General features: G+C 45.3%; 1 protein-coding gene across 3 annotated transcripts in view; it reads left to right on the forward strand.

Moving 5' to 3' along the window:
- M1AP (meiosis 1 associated protein) overlaps nt 1–20344 on the forward strand; it is a 568197-nt gene that overhangs the window by 208534 nt on the left and 339319 nt on the right. For all 3 annotated transcript variants that reach the window (XM_069632517.1, XM_069632519.1, XM_069632518.1), the window contains exon 4: nt 9462–9642. In XM_069632517.1, coding sequence (XP_069488618.1) covers nt 9462–9642 — 181 coding nt within the window. The remainder of the gene's footprint in view (nt 1–9461; nt 9643–20344) is intronic.

A 20344-nucleotide genomic window follows, 5' to 3' on the forward strand; every position in this document is an offset into this window, starting at 1 on the left:
TAATGACTGTCGATGAAAGGCCATTGTACCGCGAGGACAACATTCTGATGGGAGAACCTGTTTGGCAACCATAGCCGGAGATAACAGTAGTGACGGACGCCTCAATCACAGGGTGGCAAAACCGCGCCAACGATCTGACAATCAGCGTTCGTTGGTCTCCATCAGAGTCCAAACTATACATCAATCTTTTGGAGCCGAGGGCAATCAGACTTGTGCAGAATGCCTTTCTGCCCTCTGTACGGGGAAAACATTTCTTCATAATGAGGAACAACACAGTAGCCATGTAGTACCTCAACAAGAGAGGAGGTGTAGGGTCACTACCACTGTGCAGAGAGGCAATGCAGCTCTAGTACTGGGCAATTCAAGAAGGAATCTTCATATCAGCAGTTCACCTAGCCAGGGAGGAAAACACAGTGATGGACCCTCTGAGCAGGCAGAGCACAGTCTCCCACGAGTGGGAACTAGCTCAGGAAGTTTTTCAAGAGATCTTCACCCTTTAGGGAACCCCTCAAGTGGATCTGTTCGTGACCAGTGTCAACCGAAGTGCGAACTATACTGCTCCAGGGAATTTCCCACAAGAGGAGCTCTAGGAGACGTGTTTGTGGTGGACTGAGAGATTCCACTCCTTTACGCGTTTCCTCCAGTCCCCGTCATTCCCCATAGGAGTTTGAAAAAGTTTGGGAATCCCATGATCCTAGTGGCCCCGGATTGGGCTAGGATGACGTGGTACCCAGACCTTCTGGACATGCCCATCTCCCTCCAATTCGTCTTCCACAAAGATAGGACCTTCTCTTGCGAAAGGAGGGTCGGGTTCTCCATCCAGAGGTCAAGACTCTCAGCCTTCATGCATGGTTTCTGAGAGGCTGAGATACAAGGATTGGGACCTCTCGGATGGCGTAATGGAGATTTTGCTTTCGTCCAGCAACAAAGTCTTTGTGCCGTTGCAACAAATTCTGCAGATGGTGCAAGGACAGGAATGTAGACCCTTTACTATGCAAGACACGAGAAGTGTTATCTTTTCTACTATACCTAGCCAATCTGGGGCTCCAGGTTGGAACAATTAAAGGCTATTTGGCGGCGCTATCCATCTATAACCGCTCGTCTGCGGAATCTTCATATTTTAAGACCTCACTGGTAACACAATTTCAGAAGGGACTCACCAATGTGTCCACCCCCCCTCTCCTTTACAGGTTCCAGTTTGGGACCTTAATCTGGTGTTAAAATGTCTTGTGTGTGCACCATTTGAAACTTTATATTCATGTCCACTAAGTTTGCTAATGTTTAAAACCATTTTATTGGTAGCACTAACTTCAACCTGTAGAGTGAGTGAATTGTAGGCACTATCATCAAACCACCCTTTTACTATTGTCCACAAGGAAACAGTTGTCCTGAATGTTTAGCCTTCATTTACCTAAAATAATTTCAGATTTTCATGTAGGACAGAAAATTGTATTTCCCACCTGTTAACCTCCTTCCCAACCTGGCAGGGAGGAGAGGTTACACAGATTGGATCCACGTAGAGCTCTAAGCTTCTACTTCTCTGGATTATCCAAACTTTGTATACATGATCAGCTGTTTATAGGTTATATAGGTCACAAACTGGGTCAGACAAAGCAGACCTTATCCAGATGGATCATTCTAGCAATTTCAGAATGCTACAGGCTGGCGGGCAAATATCCTTCCGAAGGCTTAAGGACCCATTCCATCTGGAGCATTGCTACCTCTACAGCTCTGCAAAGGGGTGTCCCAATCAAAAACATTTGTGAGGTGGCTACGTGTTCTACTATACACGTTCACAATGCATTACTGCCTTGATTCTTCCCTCGGTTAGGATGGAAGCTTTGGAAAAGCTGTCCTCCATTTGGTTCATGGAAACCATTGAGAACATTATTACTCCCTCCACCAAAACAAACACTGCTTTGGGAGTCTTACAAAGATGAGGAATACGTGGGAGGACACAATCCATTCGAAGAACAAGTTACTTAGCTCAGGTAACGTTCTTTTGACTGGATGTTCTTCCCACGTATTCCTCATCCTGCCCCACCCTACCCCACAGTAGAATTTCCCATGCTATTACAGCCTTCAAAGCTTCGGTTATGCGAGTAGTTTCTACCAAAAAGAAAAAACAGAACTGAAGCCAACAGGCACTGCACGTGCTATATATTCCTTCGATGACATCACCCTCGAGACAGAGGCACTCAAGGTATATCGAGTCGACTGCATCGACGCACAGCACCCTCTGCCGATATTTCTTTTTTTCTGAATCAGCTGAAGCTGGTCATCAAATATATCAAAGATGAGGAATACGTGGGAGGAACATCCAGTCGAAAGACTGTTACCAGGGGTAAGTAACTTGTTCTTCTCATGCCCTCTGCCACCACCATCTGTTCTGCTCGAAACAGCAACCCCCTCTCCACACTCAATTCCCACCTCACCTTCCTGTATCTCTTCAAATCTTCATCTAGTGCATCTTTCGGCCATCCTTCTTGGACAAATGTTCTCACCGCAGTATATGACAAATCCTTTTCACATTGCACTGTCCAGTCACCTTCCTTGGCAACTTTACAGTTAGCAAAAACGTCACCCTCCTCCTCAGATCACTCACTGTTATCCCCTCTATGGGGTTGCGAGACAACGCGTCCACTATCACATTTAGCTCTCCTTTTACATTCCTCACCTCCATGTCTAGCCCCTTTCTGTTAAAGATGCCGACCAATGACTTGTGGTCCGTCACCTCAACAAATGTCCTTCCCCACACAAATTGGCGGAATTTCTCAATTCCCCACACACAGGCTAAGGCTTCCCTTGACAACTGAGTATCGCTTCTCAGCTTCCTTCAACACACGTGACAGAAATGCCACTGTGCAATGCGTTTCCTTTCCTCTGCATTAGCACACACCCAAGGCCACCCTCGCTCGCATAACTGTACAACTGTACCTCCCAATCATCTTCAAATCAATTTTAAATGGGGGCACCTACTAAACAGTCCCTGATGTCTTCAAACTCTCTGTTGCACCTCTCACACCAGTTGAATCTCACACCTTTCTTAACGAGCATCCTCGTGGTTTTTTGTCTTTTGGAGCATTCTATTCCTTATCGCTTCCATGGGTTGCATATTTTGGTTTCACACCCTCTGCAGACAGCTCATGCCCCAAATATTGCACCTTCTCCAAACCAAATTTACACTTGTCCAAAGATATGGTCAGTCCTGCTTCTGCTATTCTACTTAACGCCTGCTTCGCTCTTCATGTTCCTTCACATCCTTGCCCCACACCAATATGCCATACTGATAACAGCCCGTTCATGCAAGACTCTTGAGAAGCTTGTTTATGACCCTCTCCAACACACTAGACACAGACACCAACTCAAATGGCATCCTCTTACATCGATATAAGCCAAATGGAGTTATAAAAGCATTCAGGATGCCTTTGGATGCAATGTTAAATCAGCTGAATTTAATTCCGGAGGATATTTACTCCTGTCATTCTCAAAATCATATTAACATTGGAGGAGACTTTAATGCATGTTGCATTGGATATGCTTCTAAGCACCTAATGTACGCTCACTCTGCGCATCAACTGCAGGCACAGCTCGCAGCCCGCCTCAAATGGAGGTGTCTCAACAATTTTTCCAAAATGTTGGACCCACCGCAGAATTCCTTGTACGAGAACATTTCCAACATGATGGCAGAAAATCATCCAAACTCCATTAAAAGATATCACGAGGAAATGTTAACTCTATTGGACAGCATCAACGTGATGATTGGTGACCTCCAGTTGCACCCCACTTATGTAAAAAAAAGCTTTTCAAATGTGATTGGATAGCTACTATTGAGATCATTCCAAAGTATAAACTGTACACGGAAATTGCACATTTTCTTACCAAACGTACACCAAGATCGAGATATCTGGTTCCATTTCCAGGCAAAATGGCCTGTGATACGTATTTACGCTTCAAACTAAACCAGTTTCCCACTAATGAAAAAATGCAATTTTGGTGTAAAGAACCCAGAGAGGCGAACTTTGGTGCATGTCGGTTTTGTGCAAATTCTACAAAGAAAGAATCATTAGTTATTATAGTGTACTGCGGTTACTTTGATACATATCGAAGCACTACTTTTGGGGAGGCGAATATTAGCTCCACCTTGTGTGGGAGGGAATGGCTGTGGATCCGCTGCATGTGGGGATAAATGTTATGCTGGTTCTAGCCTTGGTACGTCTATTGTACATTATTGATGTAGAATTACAGCAAAAGTTATCTGGGTTTAGCTGACCGCTGTGGAAAAGTTCTGTAATCTGCATGCCTGATACTCCTTGTAAGTAGAAAAGGGGGAGAAACTTGCGTCATATAAGTGAATAGGGTATGTTCGGCCGCATGTGTTTGAGCAAAAACCTCATTGGGTGTGGAATTATCAAGATATTGGCAATCACCCCACTACCTGAGAGGTTGTCCTTGGCAGGTGCAATGGCCACAGGAGTATGAATGGAAGATAAGGGGAGCTATGAGAGAGCATGTTAGAGGCGGGGGCTAGAGGAGTAAGGAACCTGTATGCCAGTTAGACCCAGGTCAGGACATAGCCGCAACAGGGGAGAATACGCAAGCCGAGCGCTTCAAATCAGGATAGAGACGCAAACTAACCAACCCCTACTAACAATTTCCCTTTCTGCATACAACTCTCAAACTCCAAACCAAACACAACCAAAACCTACAGCACAACAAACCGCACAAACTTCACTACACTACAACAACAAAACAAAACTCACATAGCCTTGCACAACAGTACACGACGACTACCGGCCGCAAACACCCCAGGCCCAGCCAACGGACCCACCGGGCTGAGGCCGCCAACAGCACATCACTGCTCTCATGCACTTTTCCTGCTTCCTCACACTAACTCAACCTCCCCTCCTGTTTCAGAGCCGCCAGAGCGCCAAGGGACCACTCCGGTGGAGATAGTGCGCGGTACAAATGTCCTTTAACATTAACATTAACATTAGATGAGGCTTACAGATATTCATGCAGACTTCATTTGCGTATAGCACATTCATGCTAATAAATAGAGGAGAGGAGGATGTTGGGTTTTGGTTATTACTTAAAAAAGAAATTTAGCGTACATTTTAACTGAATTTCTATATTTGCGGGTTATCCCGGGGTACACAGTGGATATTGTTTGTAACATACTGCATTGGCATAGTGATTAATTGAATTTGGCAATGCAACAGTATTCATTATTTCTGTGAAATAGTAGGAATATGCTAAGAGATGCTTATTTGTAATAATTGTAAATATGATTCTCATTTTTTTGACTATACATATGAAATTGTAAGAAATATTGCAAAATTGGTAAATGTAAAATATATTGTTGTAAAAGTTTGTTAAACGAACTAAACACAACAAAATAATAAATAAAAAAAGCATTCCGGTCCATGGAACTTGTGTGAAGCTTGACCTAATGATATGCTGCCTTTAATCGAGGGTTTAAAATATTGCTTCCCCACCAATTTTCACCAACAAGTCATCAATCTTGGGGAGCGGGAATCTATCTGGCATCACACTACCGTTTAGACCCCTCCTGAGATCAATGCACAATCTCAGAGTGCCATTTGGCTTTTGGACGGCTACTATCGGATTTATCCATTGAGCCGCATCTGCCTTCTCTATTATCCCTTCATCCAGCATGCGGTTGAGTTCTCTTTCCACATCCGCCTTTAGAACCAGCGGTATGGTGCTCCTTGCCCTCACAGACACTGCTCCCGGTTTCATCCTAATCAAATTAATAAACCCCTTCAGACATCCCATCTACTCAGTGAAGACACTTGAAAGCAACTTCCGCATGTCAGTCTCTCTTACATGGACAACCTCCACATTCCCAGAAGCCTTCTGCATAACTAGTACTTGTGAGGGATGATCGGGGTCGAGCCTCAAACCAAGGTCAGCTTGTGCATCCCAGGACAGTAAATTGCCACCCTTCGAAGTCACCCTCACCATGCCTTGGGCATTGCTTCCATGATAACTGAAATGGGCTGAAAACTCACCCACAATATTGATAGGAACGTCGTCATAGGCATGTGCACACACACTCGCTTCCAACAAATCGTAAGAATTCAATTTCTCTCTCCAGGTTTCCATGTTCACTAGGTTATAATTTACCCCACTATCAATTAATAGCTTCACTGGTACGGCATTCACCATTATTTCTGCATGTGGTTTTTATACGTTTGGGGAAAGCGTCCACTGCATTTACTACACATACTTCCTCCCCATCACTCCCCTCATTTTGTCAATGTGTCATGCTATCCTGCACCATTTTGACACTTCCTTGTTTATTCCAGTGCTTGCAACAGCGAGACCAATGGCCCTACCTGCCACAGTCACTGCATGTGGCAAGATGTCCAAAACCCTGCAAGATGATCTGGACTCCCACATCTATTTTACTTGGTCGACAGCATCGGCATTTCCCGGAACAGTTGTATCAGACTCTGTGTCCAACTTCTTAATGCGCTTCTCTGTTTGTTCTACCATTTTAGCTATTTCAATTGCCCTCTCCAGAGAAAAATCTGCTCCACTGGCTCTCTTTCTCCACAGGGCATCCCTGATCTTGTGTTCCACACATGTTATCATCAGCTGATCCTTGATATGTTCATCCCTACAGTGGCTATAGTCGCACTTGATAGCCAACCCACGAAGAATAGTAACATATTCTTCAACTGATTCCCAAGCTTGTTGATCTCTGAGAGTGATTTCTGGCCAAGAATTTCTTTTCCTTCACGATGAAATGTCTGTCCAGCTTCAACAGACTTTGTTCGAAGGTAGATAAACCTTCTATTTCTTGAGCTTGCAAGTTCACCAATTTCTTGAAAACTGCATGCCCTTCTTGGCCCAGACAATGATACTAAAGGGAGTCCTTTCGATAAAATGCAAAATTGCTCCCATAAACCCCATGCAGGTAATGCATTAAGTGCATAAAGCCCTCTTTCCAGTCTGCCCACTTTACTGCTGGCTCACCTGGATGCACTAAAAACAACGTTGGCCCCGAAATATTCACTTTCTTTTATCTTCCGCAAAAAATAACTGGCCTCTTGCGCCGTGAAACACTTGTGTATAGGCGCGTTATAAATGCCATATCATATGTACTTTTGATTGAGCGCTTCCAAATGCTGGTTGTCAGTACATTAGTGCATTCAGTCATTTAAAAGTGTTCAGGCATCACGTTGCACACATTTATTTCCTTTTTTCAGGCTTCAAACATAGGAATGTATTCTTTGCCTGTCCTCAAGATGGCCGGCGCCAAATCCCGTAAGACTACGCTCGCCTCCTATTAAGCTGCAGGGAGTGACCGCAGCGTCTGTGATCCCCACGCCAGGCCTCAAATTAAATCACCAACCTGAGCAGCGTTGCAGTAGTTGGCGCTGCCTTCAGATCTCTGTTGCGTTGGGGGTAGGGGCATTCTTCGAACCTCGGATGGACGCTCACACTCTGAGCGCCAGGCTGGGGCTTCTGGCAGGCACTTCTCTTATGATCCTCGTCACCAGTATTATGCTGCGTAGACCACACAGGAGCTGGCGAGTCTCTGGACAACTTAGCCCCAAAATCTACAACAAGCTCATCAGTTTGTTTTCAAAACCTAATATTCTTTTGGTCCCAGCATGATTCCAATTCTATGCTGGAATGCTAATGCATCACAGCAGAACATTTTACAATACCCAAAAGTATGTATATATTCTAATACCATCATGTAGTGAATAAAACATATATTAATAAACAGCAGATGTGGTTACGTTTACACAACCAGTGAAACCTGTGATGATCAGTACTCAGCATGCAGGGTTACATGCATGCATTACAACTGTCTTATAGACAAGGGAATAGTTACTGTATGCAGAAAGGCTGTCAACGTTTTTTCGACAGGCATCTGTAGACATGTCTGCCTTGCTAGCAATTATTGAGGAATTTTCTGATTGGCTAGAGATGTTCCTGGAAGTCAATCCATGAATTTAATTTTCTTAATAAAAATATATTCCTGAGGTACCTACACTCACCCTGCCTGCCACAAGACGACTTTCTGCCAACTCTCACAGAGGAGGATATCAACCTTTTCCAGCCGCCCTTGCTGCAGTCCCTCCAGCTCATCTTGGAGAAATTTAAGAAGCAAAACACCAGACGGCTAGCATGCAGGTGAAACCCTCTACATCTTGAACCCGGTGTTCCTCAAGCACCTAGAAGAACTTTGATGAGGACCTAAGGACCTCTTTGAGTAAATAGTACAGGTCGTTTCTATGCATTTTACATTCTGGATTGCCTGATCTTTTCTCATGGTTTCCAACTCATCTCACTGGCTGGAGATCTTCTAACTCTTCTGCTGCTATGCTATCCTGTTACACTAGCTCTCACACCTCTTCTGTTGCACTGAGTGGAGGAGGTAGAATTTGAGAACTATGATTAGGAAAACAGACCCATAAGAGAAACATTCTGTCGCTTGTCGAACATCCACCTAGCAACAATCGGGGCAGATACTGGACCATTGGAATTGGACTTGGATGTTGACTCTGCAGTTGATGGCCACGTTGAAGGCTTCCTCCATCCGGACCGTGGAGTTGTCCTTTTTTGCCAAGCCTGGATGAAGGCCATACACACCAGTCTAGTATTGTTGAGAAGCAATTCTATGTCACAGAACGTTTCAGCAAAGTGGTGGATGGTACCCTGAATGAAATAAAGACTCGCACAGCCCAAAATGGGCAATATCAGTCCTGAGGGAAAAGTGACACTATAATTTGTCACGTGAGTACCACTTTCAGGTGTCGGGAGTCGATATGAAATTGGTGGCGTAGACCGCAGACTTCATCATTGCAACTCCTTCAGTCAGGAAAGTAGAGGGTCTTCAAAGACTGTTAATCAGTCAACCATATGCCAAAGTCTTCAGGGTTAAGGTGGTGCTAAAGCCTCATCTCAGTGTTATGCTGTACATACTTGCATACACCAAAACTGCTTTGATACCCATCTGAAAGTGGCTCCACTGGACAGAGTGTAAGCCTCTCACCCTAATTGTCCAGAAAATAAGGATTGCAATTGGGTGCATGCACTCTGAATAGGATCTATGTATTACGTATTTTTATCTGTTTTAACCTTAAACCATCCTTTTCCTTTTATGGGTTAGTGTGAGCAGCAGGGGACCCTCTTGCAGCCACTTGGTAGTTCCAGTTTTCCCCTTGCATCTATATTTTCTACGATTGCAGCTTTCTGGTAAACTGTGTTTGGCTCCTTTATATCCACCTTTGATCAGTTTATGCACATATGTCTGTTCATTGTTACTGCTCTGGCACTTAGTTGTAAGGAGGTTTCTTGGTCTAGTGGTGCAGCAGCATGCAAAACATGTTGATATATGAAAGAAGTAGAGTCATTCTTTCATCTTTACACCAAATATAGATGATATGGGAATCCTTTAAGTCGCTGTTTTGTTTCAGATCACAGTTCTGACCAGCCAGCCGGGAAGACAGGTGGTGAGAGATCTGGAGGCCGGGTTGAAGGACACTGATCTGGTGAGCCTGAGGCGCTTACAGGTTATTCATCTCTCAAAGGGAGAACTGCTGGAGTCCGTGGAGATGGAGTGGATGTCACATTCGTCCGAGGAAGCCAGCCCTGAGGGTAAGCGAGGTACAGGGCATTAACACTGCTTGAGGCGCTCAGGGTGAGAGGAGGTAAGTTGTGGGACTGAATGATAGAACGAGATCATAGATGTGAACCCTGGAGTGAGTGTGTGGAGATTTCTGCATTTCAATATCAAGCAGATAGATATGAGGTTCGTGCAATAAGAACTCTGAGGATGAGTGAAGCTGAAGGCTCAGAATGCACAACGGTCCTAAAACGCTCGTAGTGACAGAAGGAGAGAGCTGTTGGGGTGCGCTGGGCCACTTCGCTGAGCCTCGTGGGTGAGTACATTGGGCCCACTCAGTGCATTGTCATGTATATTGGTAAAACAAGATCTGGGGTGAGCCTCATAGTTCTGCTCAAGAGAATTTTCTACCATTTTAATACTAATTTCACCCACATCTGCCAATAAATAACGTCCCTCCCTGCAGCTTTCTTCATTTGAACTTTGGCTGATATAGCCGACAGGATTGTACAACCATCAACTATTGGAAACTCTTTAGACCATGGGCCTCATTACGGGTAAGAAATTTGATTTTTCGGCATGCCGGTGCCACCGTGTCTGGCAATCCGTGATGCCGGAAACCGCGACCCCGGCATGCCGGAAATACCAACAAAACCCTCACAAAATGACAACACCATCGTCCTCGGTGCCTGTGACTCCGAATCCGGCAACACAGTTCCAGAGACACCGGTAACAGCGGTGCTGCAAATACCGTTACCGGAAATACTGTTTTCGCCGGAATAGCAAATCATCCGGCGGCCATTACTAAAACACAGTCCATTGTAATCCGGAAAGCACAGACATACCCCACTCTTGACCACAGAAACTCCACCCTTAACATGGCATCAAGAGTCTATGAGACCCGGAGGCGCAAGCCACGGTTCAGTGAGGCAGACCTTTAACATGTTGTTGGACACCATAATCCAGCCTGCTGGTGAGCTTTTTGCAAATGACCAGCGCAGGCAGGCACAGCTGCGGAAGAAGACCATCTGGGAGGAGGTTGCCCAGAAAGTCTCAGCAGTTGGTACAACCCCTGTACTGTGCGAGACTGCCGCAAGAGATGGGACGACTGGCGTTTGAGGGTGTGCGCAACCTCCTCTCGGCCCAGCGCAGACAGGGCATGGCCACAGGTGGCAGGAGTGCATCCCCAATACACCTGCTGCCATGTGAGGAGACGTGCAGCAGTGTGCTGCACCTTGAGGTGATGGAAGGGGTCAGTGCTGCAGAGGCCGGAGCCAGGATACCTGAAGAGGCTGGTGAGTACACGTAACTCCAATGTAACATCATCCTCCCTGTCCACCCTGCACCCACTACTGCAGAAACATATGACATGAATGTCAAGTGCATTGTGCACAACACCAATAAAGCCATGCCTGTCCCCTCCACCCCCAAGAGACCTGCAACCTGGGTGCACACACCGACATACATCCTCCCCCAAAACATCACTCATACCATTAATATACCTAGAACAGCAAAGACACCTTGTACTGCCAACAGAACATGCTTCTGCTGCCACTCAGACACACATCCCCATGCCACAGCTAAATTTGTGTGTGCCCGTCATGCTTCCCCTGGCACTAAGTCACATCAGTGCTAAGCCCCTTCACCACCCACAAATGACCAGTGTCACACACAAAGGAAACATGTGACTCCCTCGTCCCAGCCAGCCCGACCCATGAGCAGAAATTGCCACCTATCCCTGTAAGTGCTACAGGCAGCAGGCATATTTGCGACCCCATCCTTCTGTGCCCCCACCTTTAGCCACTGTCCAGAATCACTGGTCTTTCAAAACAAAGTACTGGTAGATATCGAAAAACTTGAAAGAAGGAAAACCACACCCTTTCAGAACCTTTCAAAAATTGAGAAAGAAGCAGTTGAATCCGTGGCACGTAACCCGCTCATTATAATTAAAAAGGCTGATAAAGGCGGAGGAATAGTGATGATGAACCGGACTGATTACATTGAGGAATGCATGAGTCAACTTAACAACACTGCTTATTACAATAAATTACAAGAAGATCCACCAAAGAAACTCTTAAAAATGATCACAGAAAAAACAACTAAGGCACACGAAAGGGAATGGATCTCATAACAAGAAGCAGACTTCCTAACCAATACAAAACCGAAAACACCTACATTCTACTGCCTGCCCAAAGTCCATAAAACTCAGGAAAAACCTCCTGGTAGGCCAATCGTATCAGGCATAAACTCGGTCCTGGAACCTTTGTCTAAATATACGGATCACTATTTAAAGGGTTATGTGACCCAAATGCAGCCATATTTGAAAGACACTAAATCCACCATTAAACTTTTTGAAAATCAGGACTTCGACACCGACACCCATCTGCTGGTAGGCATGGATATTGTATCACTGTATACAAATATTCCCCAACAAGCCACAATTGCTGTGGTAGAAGAAATCCTTCTCACCAGAAGAGATGCTGACCCAGTACCATCCTCGTTCATTTTATGGTGCATTGAGAATGCACTTACCAACAACTTCTTCGAATTCAATGGCACCTACTATCAACAGATAGACGGTACCGCAATGGGGGCAACTATGGCCGCTATCCTAGCAAATTTGTTTGTTGAATTTTTTAAAAAAGAAATACATCTACCCCGAGTCCAATCCATTTAAGAACAAGATCTGTAAATGGACAAGATATATTGATGACATTCTGATAATCTGGAAAGGAACACGAGAAGAGGTTGAACATTTCTATGAGTGGATTAACACCCTAAATCCTCATTTAAAATTCACAATGACCATAAGTAATACCAATACGAATTTTCTGGACCTCACGATATTCCATCACAACGGACATCTGCTGGTCAAGCCATTTCATAAACCAACTGATAAAAACTCCCTGCTGGACTACTCGAGCCATCACGTGAAGCACCTTTGGGACAATCTCCCATTCGGACAATTCCTCAGACTTAAGAGAAACAGCTCAAACAACAGTACATATGATGAGGAATGTAAAAGCTTAAGTCAAAAACTACAGAAACAGGGATATCCTAAAAAAAATGGTCCGGAGAGCAACAAAGAGAGCTGGAAACAACAATAGGGAAGCCTTACTGGATACTAAACCACAACAGAAACCAGAAGAAAGATTGGTCTGTGTAAGCACTTTCTCAAATCTAAGCCTGAAAATCAAAAGTGTGATCCAGAAACACTGGAAAGTATGTAACACCTCGAAAACTAAACTGAAATGCCCGATTTTTGCATACAAAAAAAGTAGCACTATTGGTAATAAGATCAGCAGAAGTAAACTACAGACAAAACCAGAAAGTGGAAACTCGACCCAGTGGGAGGCCGGGAACCCACGAGGAGACCACCCATGCGGCACACGTGGAGTGTGTAAGATGACGAAGAAAAGCTCGGAAGTGGACATTGGAACCAGTAAGAACTGGACACAACGTGGTTTTTCTAATTGTAACACCACCCACGTCATCTACATGATAAGATGTCCAGGTGGCCTTTTGTATGTGGGGAAAAACCAATCGTAAAATCAAAATTCGAATAATTGAACACCGTAGCTGTCTGAAAAATAGAACAGAAAAAGCTCCAATGGTATAACATTTCCAAGAGAAAAACCATGCACACAATGATTTCACGTGGCCTGTGCTACAGACCTTTAAAGGTGGTAATACAGCCCAGATCAAGAATTTGCTCTTCAGGAAAGAACAGGAGATGATCTACCGGATATATGTATTTATTTATTTAAATGTATATAGCGCGCTAGCAGCCCATGGGCATTGAGGCGCTGTTACTTGCAAGAGCTTAGTTAAAGGCAATGTGGCATTCAGTGGTACATTATGAATTCTACAAGGCATAAAACTGATATTTTGGTCGGTACAGTTAGTCATTGCAATACAGTTTATGCAGTAGGAACATGTGAATATGATATGGATACCACTGGTGCGGCACAACTTATGTGAGTAAGATGGTTTTCATGGTTTTGCGGAAGGCACTGAGGGAGGTCTCACCTCGCATTGTGGGAGGTAGGGCGTTCCAGCCGGTGGGTGCGAGATATGGGAAGCTGGATCCGCCCGCTCTAGCTTTTTTTTACTAATGGCACAGACAGCATGTTTGTATATGGTGATCTGGTTGGCCTAGTAGAGGAGACGGGGTGGATCATTTGAGAGAGGTAGTCAGGGGCAGTAAGGTGAATGCACTTGTGGGTCAGTGTCAGAGTCTTGAAGATGATCCTTTGTTTTATTGGGAGCCAATGGGCTAGTTTTCTGGCCTCTGATATGTGTTCTCTTTTGGCAATGCCTTGGCCTGCCCGGAGAGCACTGTTCTGTATGATTTGTAACCTCTCTAGGTTTTTGTTGGAGGTACCTAGGAAGAGTACATTACAGTAGTCAAGCCTGATCCAGTGATGGCTCTGGCTATGTTTGTGCAGTTTTCTTTGGAGCGAAAGGGCCTGACTGCGTTGTTTAGTTTGGCATGATATCCAGCCACAAAGGCTATAGCGTTGACTTGTCTATCCATGGATAGGTTGGAATACAAGTAGACTCCAAGGGTTTTGACTGATTCTGAGACAGGTATTTTGATGGATTCTATGGTGTAATGGCTGAATTGGGAGTCTAGGTTTTTCAGCGTGTCAGGTGAGCCTACCAGGAGGAGTTCAGTCTTGTCAGAGTTGAGGCATAGTCCATTGTCTGCCATCCAGGCTTGGATGGTGTTGTAGAGGTTGTTGAGGGTCATGGAGTCAGTGTCATAGTCGCCAGTGAGGGTGCGGAAAATCTGTGTGTCGTTGGCGTAGTTAGTATATGAAATGCCCATGGCGTCGAGGATGAGGAAAAGGGGTCGTGTGAAAATGTTGTAGAGGGTGGGTGAGAGGCAGGAGCCTTGGGGCACACCGCAGAGAATGATAGTTGGTGATGCGGATGCTAGGACAGAGAATACTTGCATGGTTCTGTCTTGTAGGAAGGAGGTGATCCATGCTATGGCTTCAGGGGAGAATTTGGCAGTAGAGGAGAGGTGGTGGCATAGGACGTCATGGTCAACGAGGTCGAAAGCCACGGATAGGTCGAGAAGTAAGAGAAGTTCAGGTTTGCCCATGTCTCTGGCATCGTCCATCTGGATTTTCAGTTCAAGTAAGGCAGTTTCAGTCCCGTGTCTGGGGCGGAAGCCAGATTGGCGGAGACCAAGGAGTTTGTTCTCTTCAATGAAGTGTTGAACCTGCAGGTAGGCTGCTTTGTCCAGTATTTTGAGGAGGAAAGGGACAGTGGTGATAGGTCTATAGTTGTTGGGGGATGTGGGGTCGAGAGTTGGTTTTTTTAAGAGAGGGCTGACCCAGGCTTCCTCTAGGGAGGCGGGGACTTTCCCTGTGGCAAATGAGGCGTTTACAAAGGCTGTAAGGAAGGGAGCAAGTGCTTCAGTGCAGTCTTTGCTAATGGTGGCTGGGCAGGCATCACCTTTTCAGTTGGAAGGTTTGATCTTCCTCATTATGTTGATGATGTCTTTTTCTAGAATGGGTTTGAATGAAAAAGGTTGGGGGGTCCGGGGCTGGTGGTGGGATAGGGGTGTGCGTGTTGGGTAGGGCTTGCTTGGTGGCTAATATTTTGTTTTGGAGCAGGCTCAATTTATTTTTCATGGCTATTTGTATATCATCACACCAGGCTTTGTCTTTGGTGAAGTTCTGGGGGGCAGGGGTAGGTGTCTCTAGCTCCCTAAAAATGGCAAATATTTCTTTGGTACTGGATTGGGCTTCCGAGATTCTGGATTCAAAGGATTTGGCCTTTGCTTGGGTGATTGCTTTTTTATATTTGGTGGAGCAGGATTTAAAGGTCATTTTGTCTTTATCAGAGTGGGACATTTGCAACTGAGTAAGAGCAGCCTTTTTTTCGTTGCGGATTGTGAGGAGGTCCGGGGTGAACCATGAGTTGGAATGGGTGGTGGGTTTAGACTTACAGAGTTTAAGGGGGGCAATGGAGTTAATAGCTGCTTTGATGGCAACTTCGTAGGCTGTAGCGAGTGTTTCTGGGTCAGTGGAGAAAGGGGGTCTGAAGGCTGGGCCTTGGAGGAAGGGCAGTAGCCTTTCCTTAGTGAGCTGGCGGGAGCTTCTGGTGAGGCAGGGTGGCAGTGGTTGGGGTGGGGGGTGATGGAGCAGGTGGTGAGGATGCTGAAGGTGATGATGTGGTGGTCTGACCATGGGGTGGGAGTGTTCCCAGTGATGATGAGTGGGCAGTTATGTTGTGCGATCCAGTTGAGAGTTCTGCCCTGGGTGTGGGTTGGGCTAAAGATGGTATTATTGTAGTCAAGGAATTTGGCTGCTGGGTCCTTACTGTCCAGGAGACCTAGGTTAACGTCCCCAAGGAGAATGGCTTTAGATTGTTTTTTGAGGTAGTCAGAGAGGAGGTGGATGAGAGAGGCTTGGAAGTCACCTGTTGGGCCTGGGGGGCGGTAGACAATGTGGCCAGCAATGGTACATTGGGGAGAGGGGTTGATTTTGACTTGGAGGTAGCCACTGTTGTTGTGCAAGGATTTCTCTACCTTCCTGATAGAAAAGCAGTCTTTGGCAATGATTGCTACGCCTCCACCTTTGGATAGACGATCTTTTCTAGTGATGGAGTATCCAGGGGGTAGTGCGAGCGCCGGGCCGGAGGCCTCGTGTGCCATGTTTCTGAGATCATGATCAGATCGAGATCATGGGTGGTTAGGAGGTCGTGGATGTCTAGCGCGTGGGCATTGATGGACCTAGCGTTAATCATAGCGCATTTAAGATGGGGTTCGGTAGTGGCTGGAGGGGGTTTCATGGGGAGAGTAAGTGGGGTGGTGTGCACGGGTGCGCTATGGGAGTTGGAGGAATTGCAAACCACAGATTTTACACTGGGGGGCTCATTTTCAGTGGGGGTGGACACAAGTGGTAACACATTCGGCACAGTAGCATTCAAAATGGGGGTAGAAAAATTGCAAACCACAGATTTTACACTGGGGGGCTCATTTTCAGTGGTGGTGTGGGAGGGCTCAATGAGGCCATTGAATGGCATAAGATTAGATAGCTATCATCATAATGATTCCCATGTACCCACACAATCACGCGTGTAGTCCTAAACAATAAATCCATACCAGTAGGGCGTGACCCTTAGGAATTAGATTAATGGCTGATAACTATACACTCCTCACCCCCAATAACTACCCACTTCCAGGTTAACCTGAGAAATCTGTAGGACTACTTAAAAGAACATTGTAACCCGTGAGAGAATAAATCCCAGAAAATGGAGAGTGGGCAAACAACCGAGTGAGGTCACCATGAAATGTAGGCAATAATCATTTGAAAATTAAAAATGCCTGTAATGAACATTGATTTTTTGTTCCTGACTGCTAAGTATATTTGACTGCGGGATCCAACTCTAATGGAATGCCTAGAGCTATTACATCCGAAGTCGGGTTAGACGTGATAGAGGATTGATGGTAAAGGGGGTAGTAAATGTATGAAAAAGATCCAGCCCAAAGGTTTGTACAAGCGGCCAGCACCACTGAGGAGATAGCGCATTCAGATTCTTGATTAGATCCATACATATATTAATTACATTTACTTTAGAAATGGTAGGTGGCCCTCTCCAAGTGCGCTGCAGATCGCTGCGTTAACATTAGAAACGTAGTCCATAAGAGGACGCGTCCCCCATCACCATGATGACGGCACTGACACGAGGACCACACGACCACGACAGTCGGAATCAGCACAGAGAGTTTATGGAGCTTACCAAGAGATACAAGTAGGTCTAAATGCCAGGATCCATTCTGCGTTTGCGAATTCTAAGAGGAGATAGCCCTTAGTTTAAAAGTCCTTAATATTTTTTTATTTAGAACCACGCGGCCATCCGAAATACACGGAAGTCCGGAGGCACGAAATACACGAGCAAGAGTGCTTACCTCCATTAAAAAACAAAGGCTCCACCACCATACGGGGAAACCTTTTTCGAACACTCAGGTATTTGCATCTTGTGTGAAGTCTTAACTAAACTCTACATTAACTGTCTAGCTAATGCGCAGCTCTGCCTTCGTTGTAGATGGTGCGCTATCAGTTACTGGTCCGTACAGTCAAAACAGCACTATTGACCCACAGGGTTTTGTAATAACAGTCTGCCCACGTCATACCCAGCCTCAGTACTACTACACGACTAGAGGTGAGAATTTATGTGACTTATCTGAATTGAACGGTTATGCGGTGAACGTTACTGGTTAAAACCCCCTTTGGGGATTTTCTTGCGACTTAAGCATACATTATATATGCTTGTCATCTATTAGGAAAGAGGAAGAAAGCCACGAGCTCCAACACTTGTGACATCAAACAAGGTCGCCCTCTATAACTCCGATACAGGTAATTAACGATACCTTTTATTGGAGTTAAACTCACTTTTGGAGTCTCTACTAGTTAAGAGAGAATCAGAAACTCATCCCAGTTTTTATGTTTTGTCTTTGTCTGATAGGGGAAAGATGCCACGCCATTGAAATTCATTGAAAAACTTGTGCTAGAATCCTAGCAAAGCTAGACGCTTGTGCAAACATTAGGGTATTGCCCCTGACGAAGGTTCTGGATTGAATCCAAAAAAGAACTGAAACATGTTGAGTGTTACTTACCAAGTCTATACTGCCAGGGGCGATGTCGTCTCGGAGGTAGGCGAAGCCACAAAGCCGAGATCAACAACGAGCTTGATTCGAATCGACCTCCCAGAATACAAGCCTCCTCCACTCTAGGGTACTCTTTTTTACGATACACGCCTCTGCTGTTGTAATGAGACAGACAGAGGAGTTGATCCCACAAAAGAGCGGGGAACACACTCACTGCTTACACCAATGCTGAAAAATAAATAACAAGTGTTAATGGCCCGAACACCACTAGTCAAATATAATCTCACTAGAGAGAGGAGTAAGTACCTTGTGCTTATCTTGCTAAGGACAGGAATCCCAAACCTAAAGAAATAGGGATATGAGTACTTGATAGACAGAAGAGTCTCTAATGCCACCCCCCTTCCCAGTCAGGATTCAATTCTTACCAACTAATGTGAAGAACCAGGTTGAGCAACAAAGAAACAACGGTGGGAGAAAATAACAAACAGGAAGATTAGTATGGGAAACTACCCCGGGAGGGACGCACTGGTGACGGGTTTGTGCACTGAATCAGCAGAGCGTTCTAAGTGCACTGGATATTTCAAGGGTTGTGCCGTTCTTTATGGAAGAAGTTCATAAAATGGGCAGTAACCAATAGTGTTCAGGAAAGCTAATCCAAAGTATGCGGAATTATGGTATATGTAGTTCGGGAGCACTGGCATGAGGAAGCCTGGTGAGTGATTTCAACATAACACTTTGTCCCCAGGAATAACTCAAAGGGCTTACCGCAGCATGGAGAACCAGCGTCTGTACAGAGAAGCGCCGAAGATGTCAACCAGGCGATGCTGTTCTCCAGTCGTCTACGGCGGAAGGTCGAAAAGTAGAATTTGAAAGGAGGCGAGTTGCAGAAGGAAAGGAGTCCCACGCAGGTAAGCGTTGTAATGAAAACGGTAAGAGAGAGCAGGTCAAGGCAGTCCGAGGTTCGTTACCAGAAAGACAAAACTTTACCAAAATCGGGAGGCAGGAGCAGGTCAAAGTGCGAAGCAGAAGTCGAAGACCGGATATCCACAAATGTATTAGGCAAGGATGAAAAGTAGTTCGTAAAAGCAAAAGTCGAATGGGAGACAACTTCAATTAGAAGCACTGGAGCACAGGCAGGAAAACCTATTTAACTTCCTGAAAGGGTGGAGACCGAATGTGAACAGGCCAATGTGGCGTGCGTCGGGTTCTCATGTGGCTCAGAAAGAATGCCTTTGTTGTTAATTTCCATGGCAACTTCCATTTATTCCACAAGGGTTACTGGACCGAAACTTGCCACCGGAACGATCTCCCTTCTTGATTGTTGTCCGCGGCTGCTGCTCAGCCAAAACTCTGCACATGACATTGAGACTTTTCTCTGTTTAACACCAATACAGTGATTAACATCTATGCACCAAAGAGTAGAAGATGGTGCACAACAATCTGGTCAAATTAAAGTAATATTGAACCAGTTGTGAATGTGGTTTCAAAACTAATATTTGTAACTCTACCCTAGCCAAATATACAGCAATGCGTACTGACAAGTGCAAATGACCACCATCTTTATGTTTTACTTACAGTACGGTTCTTTTATGTAATGTTTTAAGAATTGTTTATCCTTGTGAACTTGTTTTTGTTAATGATTAAAATTGTTATTTAACAACTGACAGTTATCCAAACTTTCGAGACCCACCAGTCAAATTTTGCCTCTGTTCTATGTTCTGTATAATAGACTCATGCCTCGGGACTGATAGAGGCCTCACTGACACATATGTTATAAGAGTGTATACCCGGGGTTCCTCCATTTGATTAAGACCCCATCCATGACACCCCCCCCCCCAACCCAACATGACACAGCGTATAGACCACACCCCTAGAACCCTACCCAGCAATTGTCAGTACACCACAACAATATCTCCGGCACACCACCCTACCATGTACGGACATCACACATCCACCCGCACAGTACGCATAACACAAGAATGTGTGCACCATGCCATGTCCCCTGCCATGTCCCTGACACAGCACAGGCACAAACAAGATAATGCATGAACCTCTGCCTCATCAATCCACACTCTTCACTGACAACCTGCCTTTCAGACTCCCTCAGA

This window comes from Ambystoma mexicanum, chromosome 6q, assembly GCF_040938575.1.
Source record: "Ambystoma mexicanum isolate Mex_15411 chromosome 6q, UKY_AmexF1_1, whole genome shotgun sequence".
Classification (NCBI taxonomy): Eukaryota; Metazoa; Chordata; class Amphibia; order Caudata; family Ambystomatidae; genus Ambystoma; species Ambystoma mexicanum.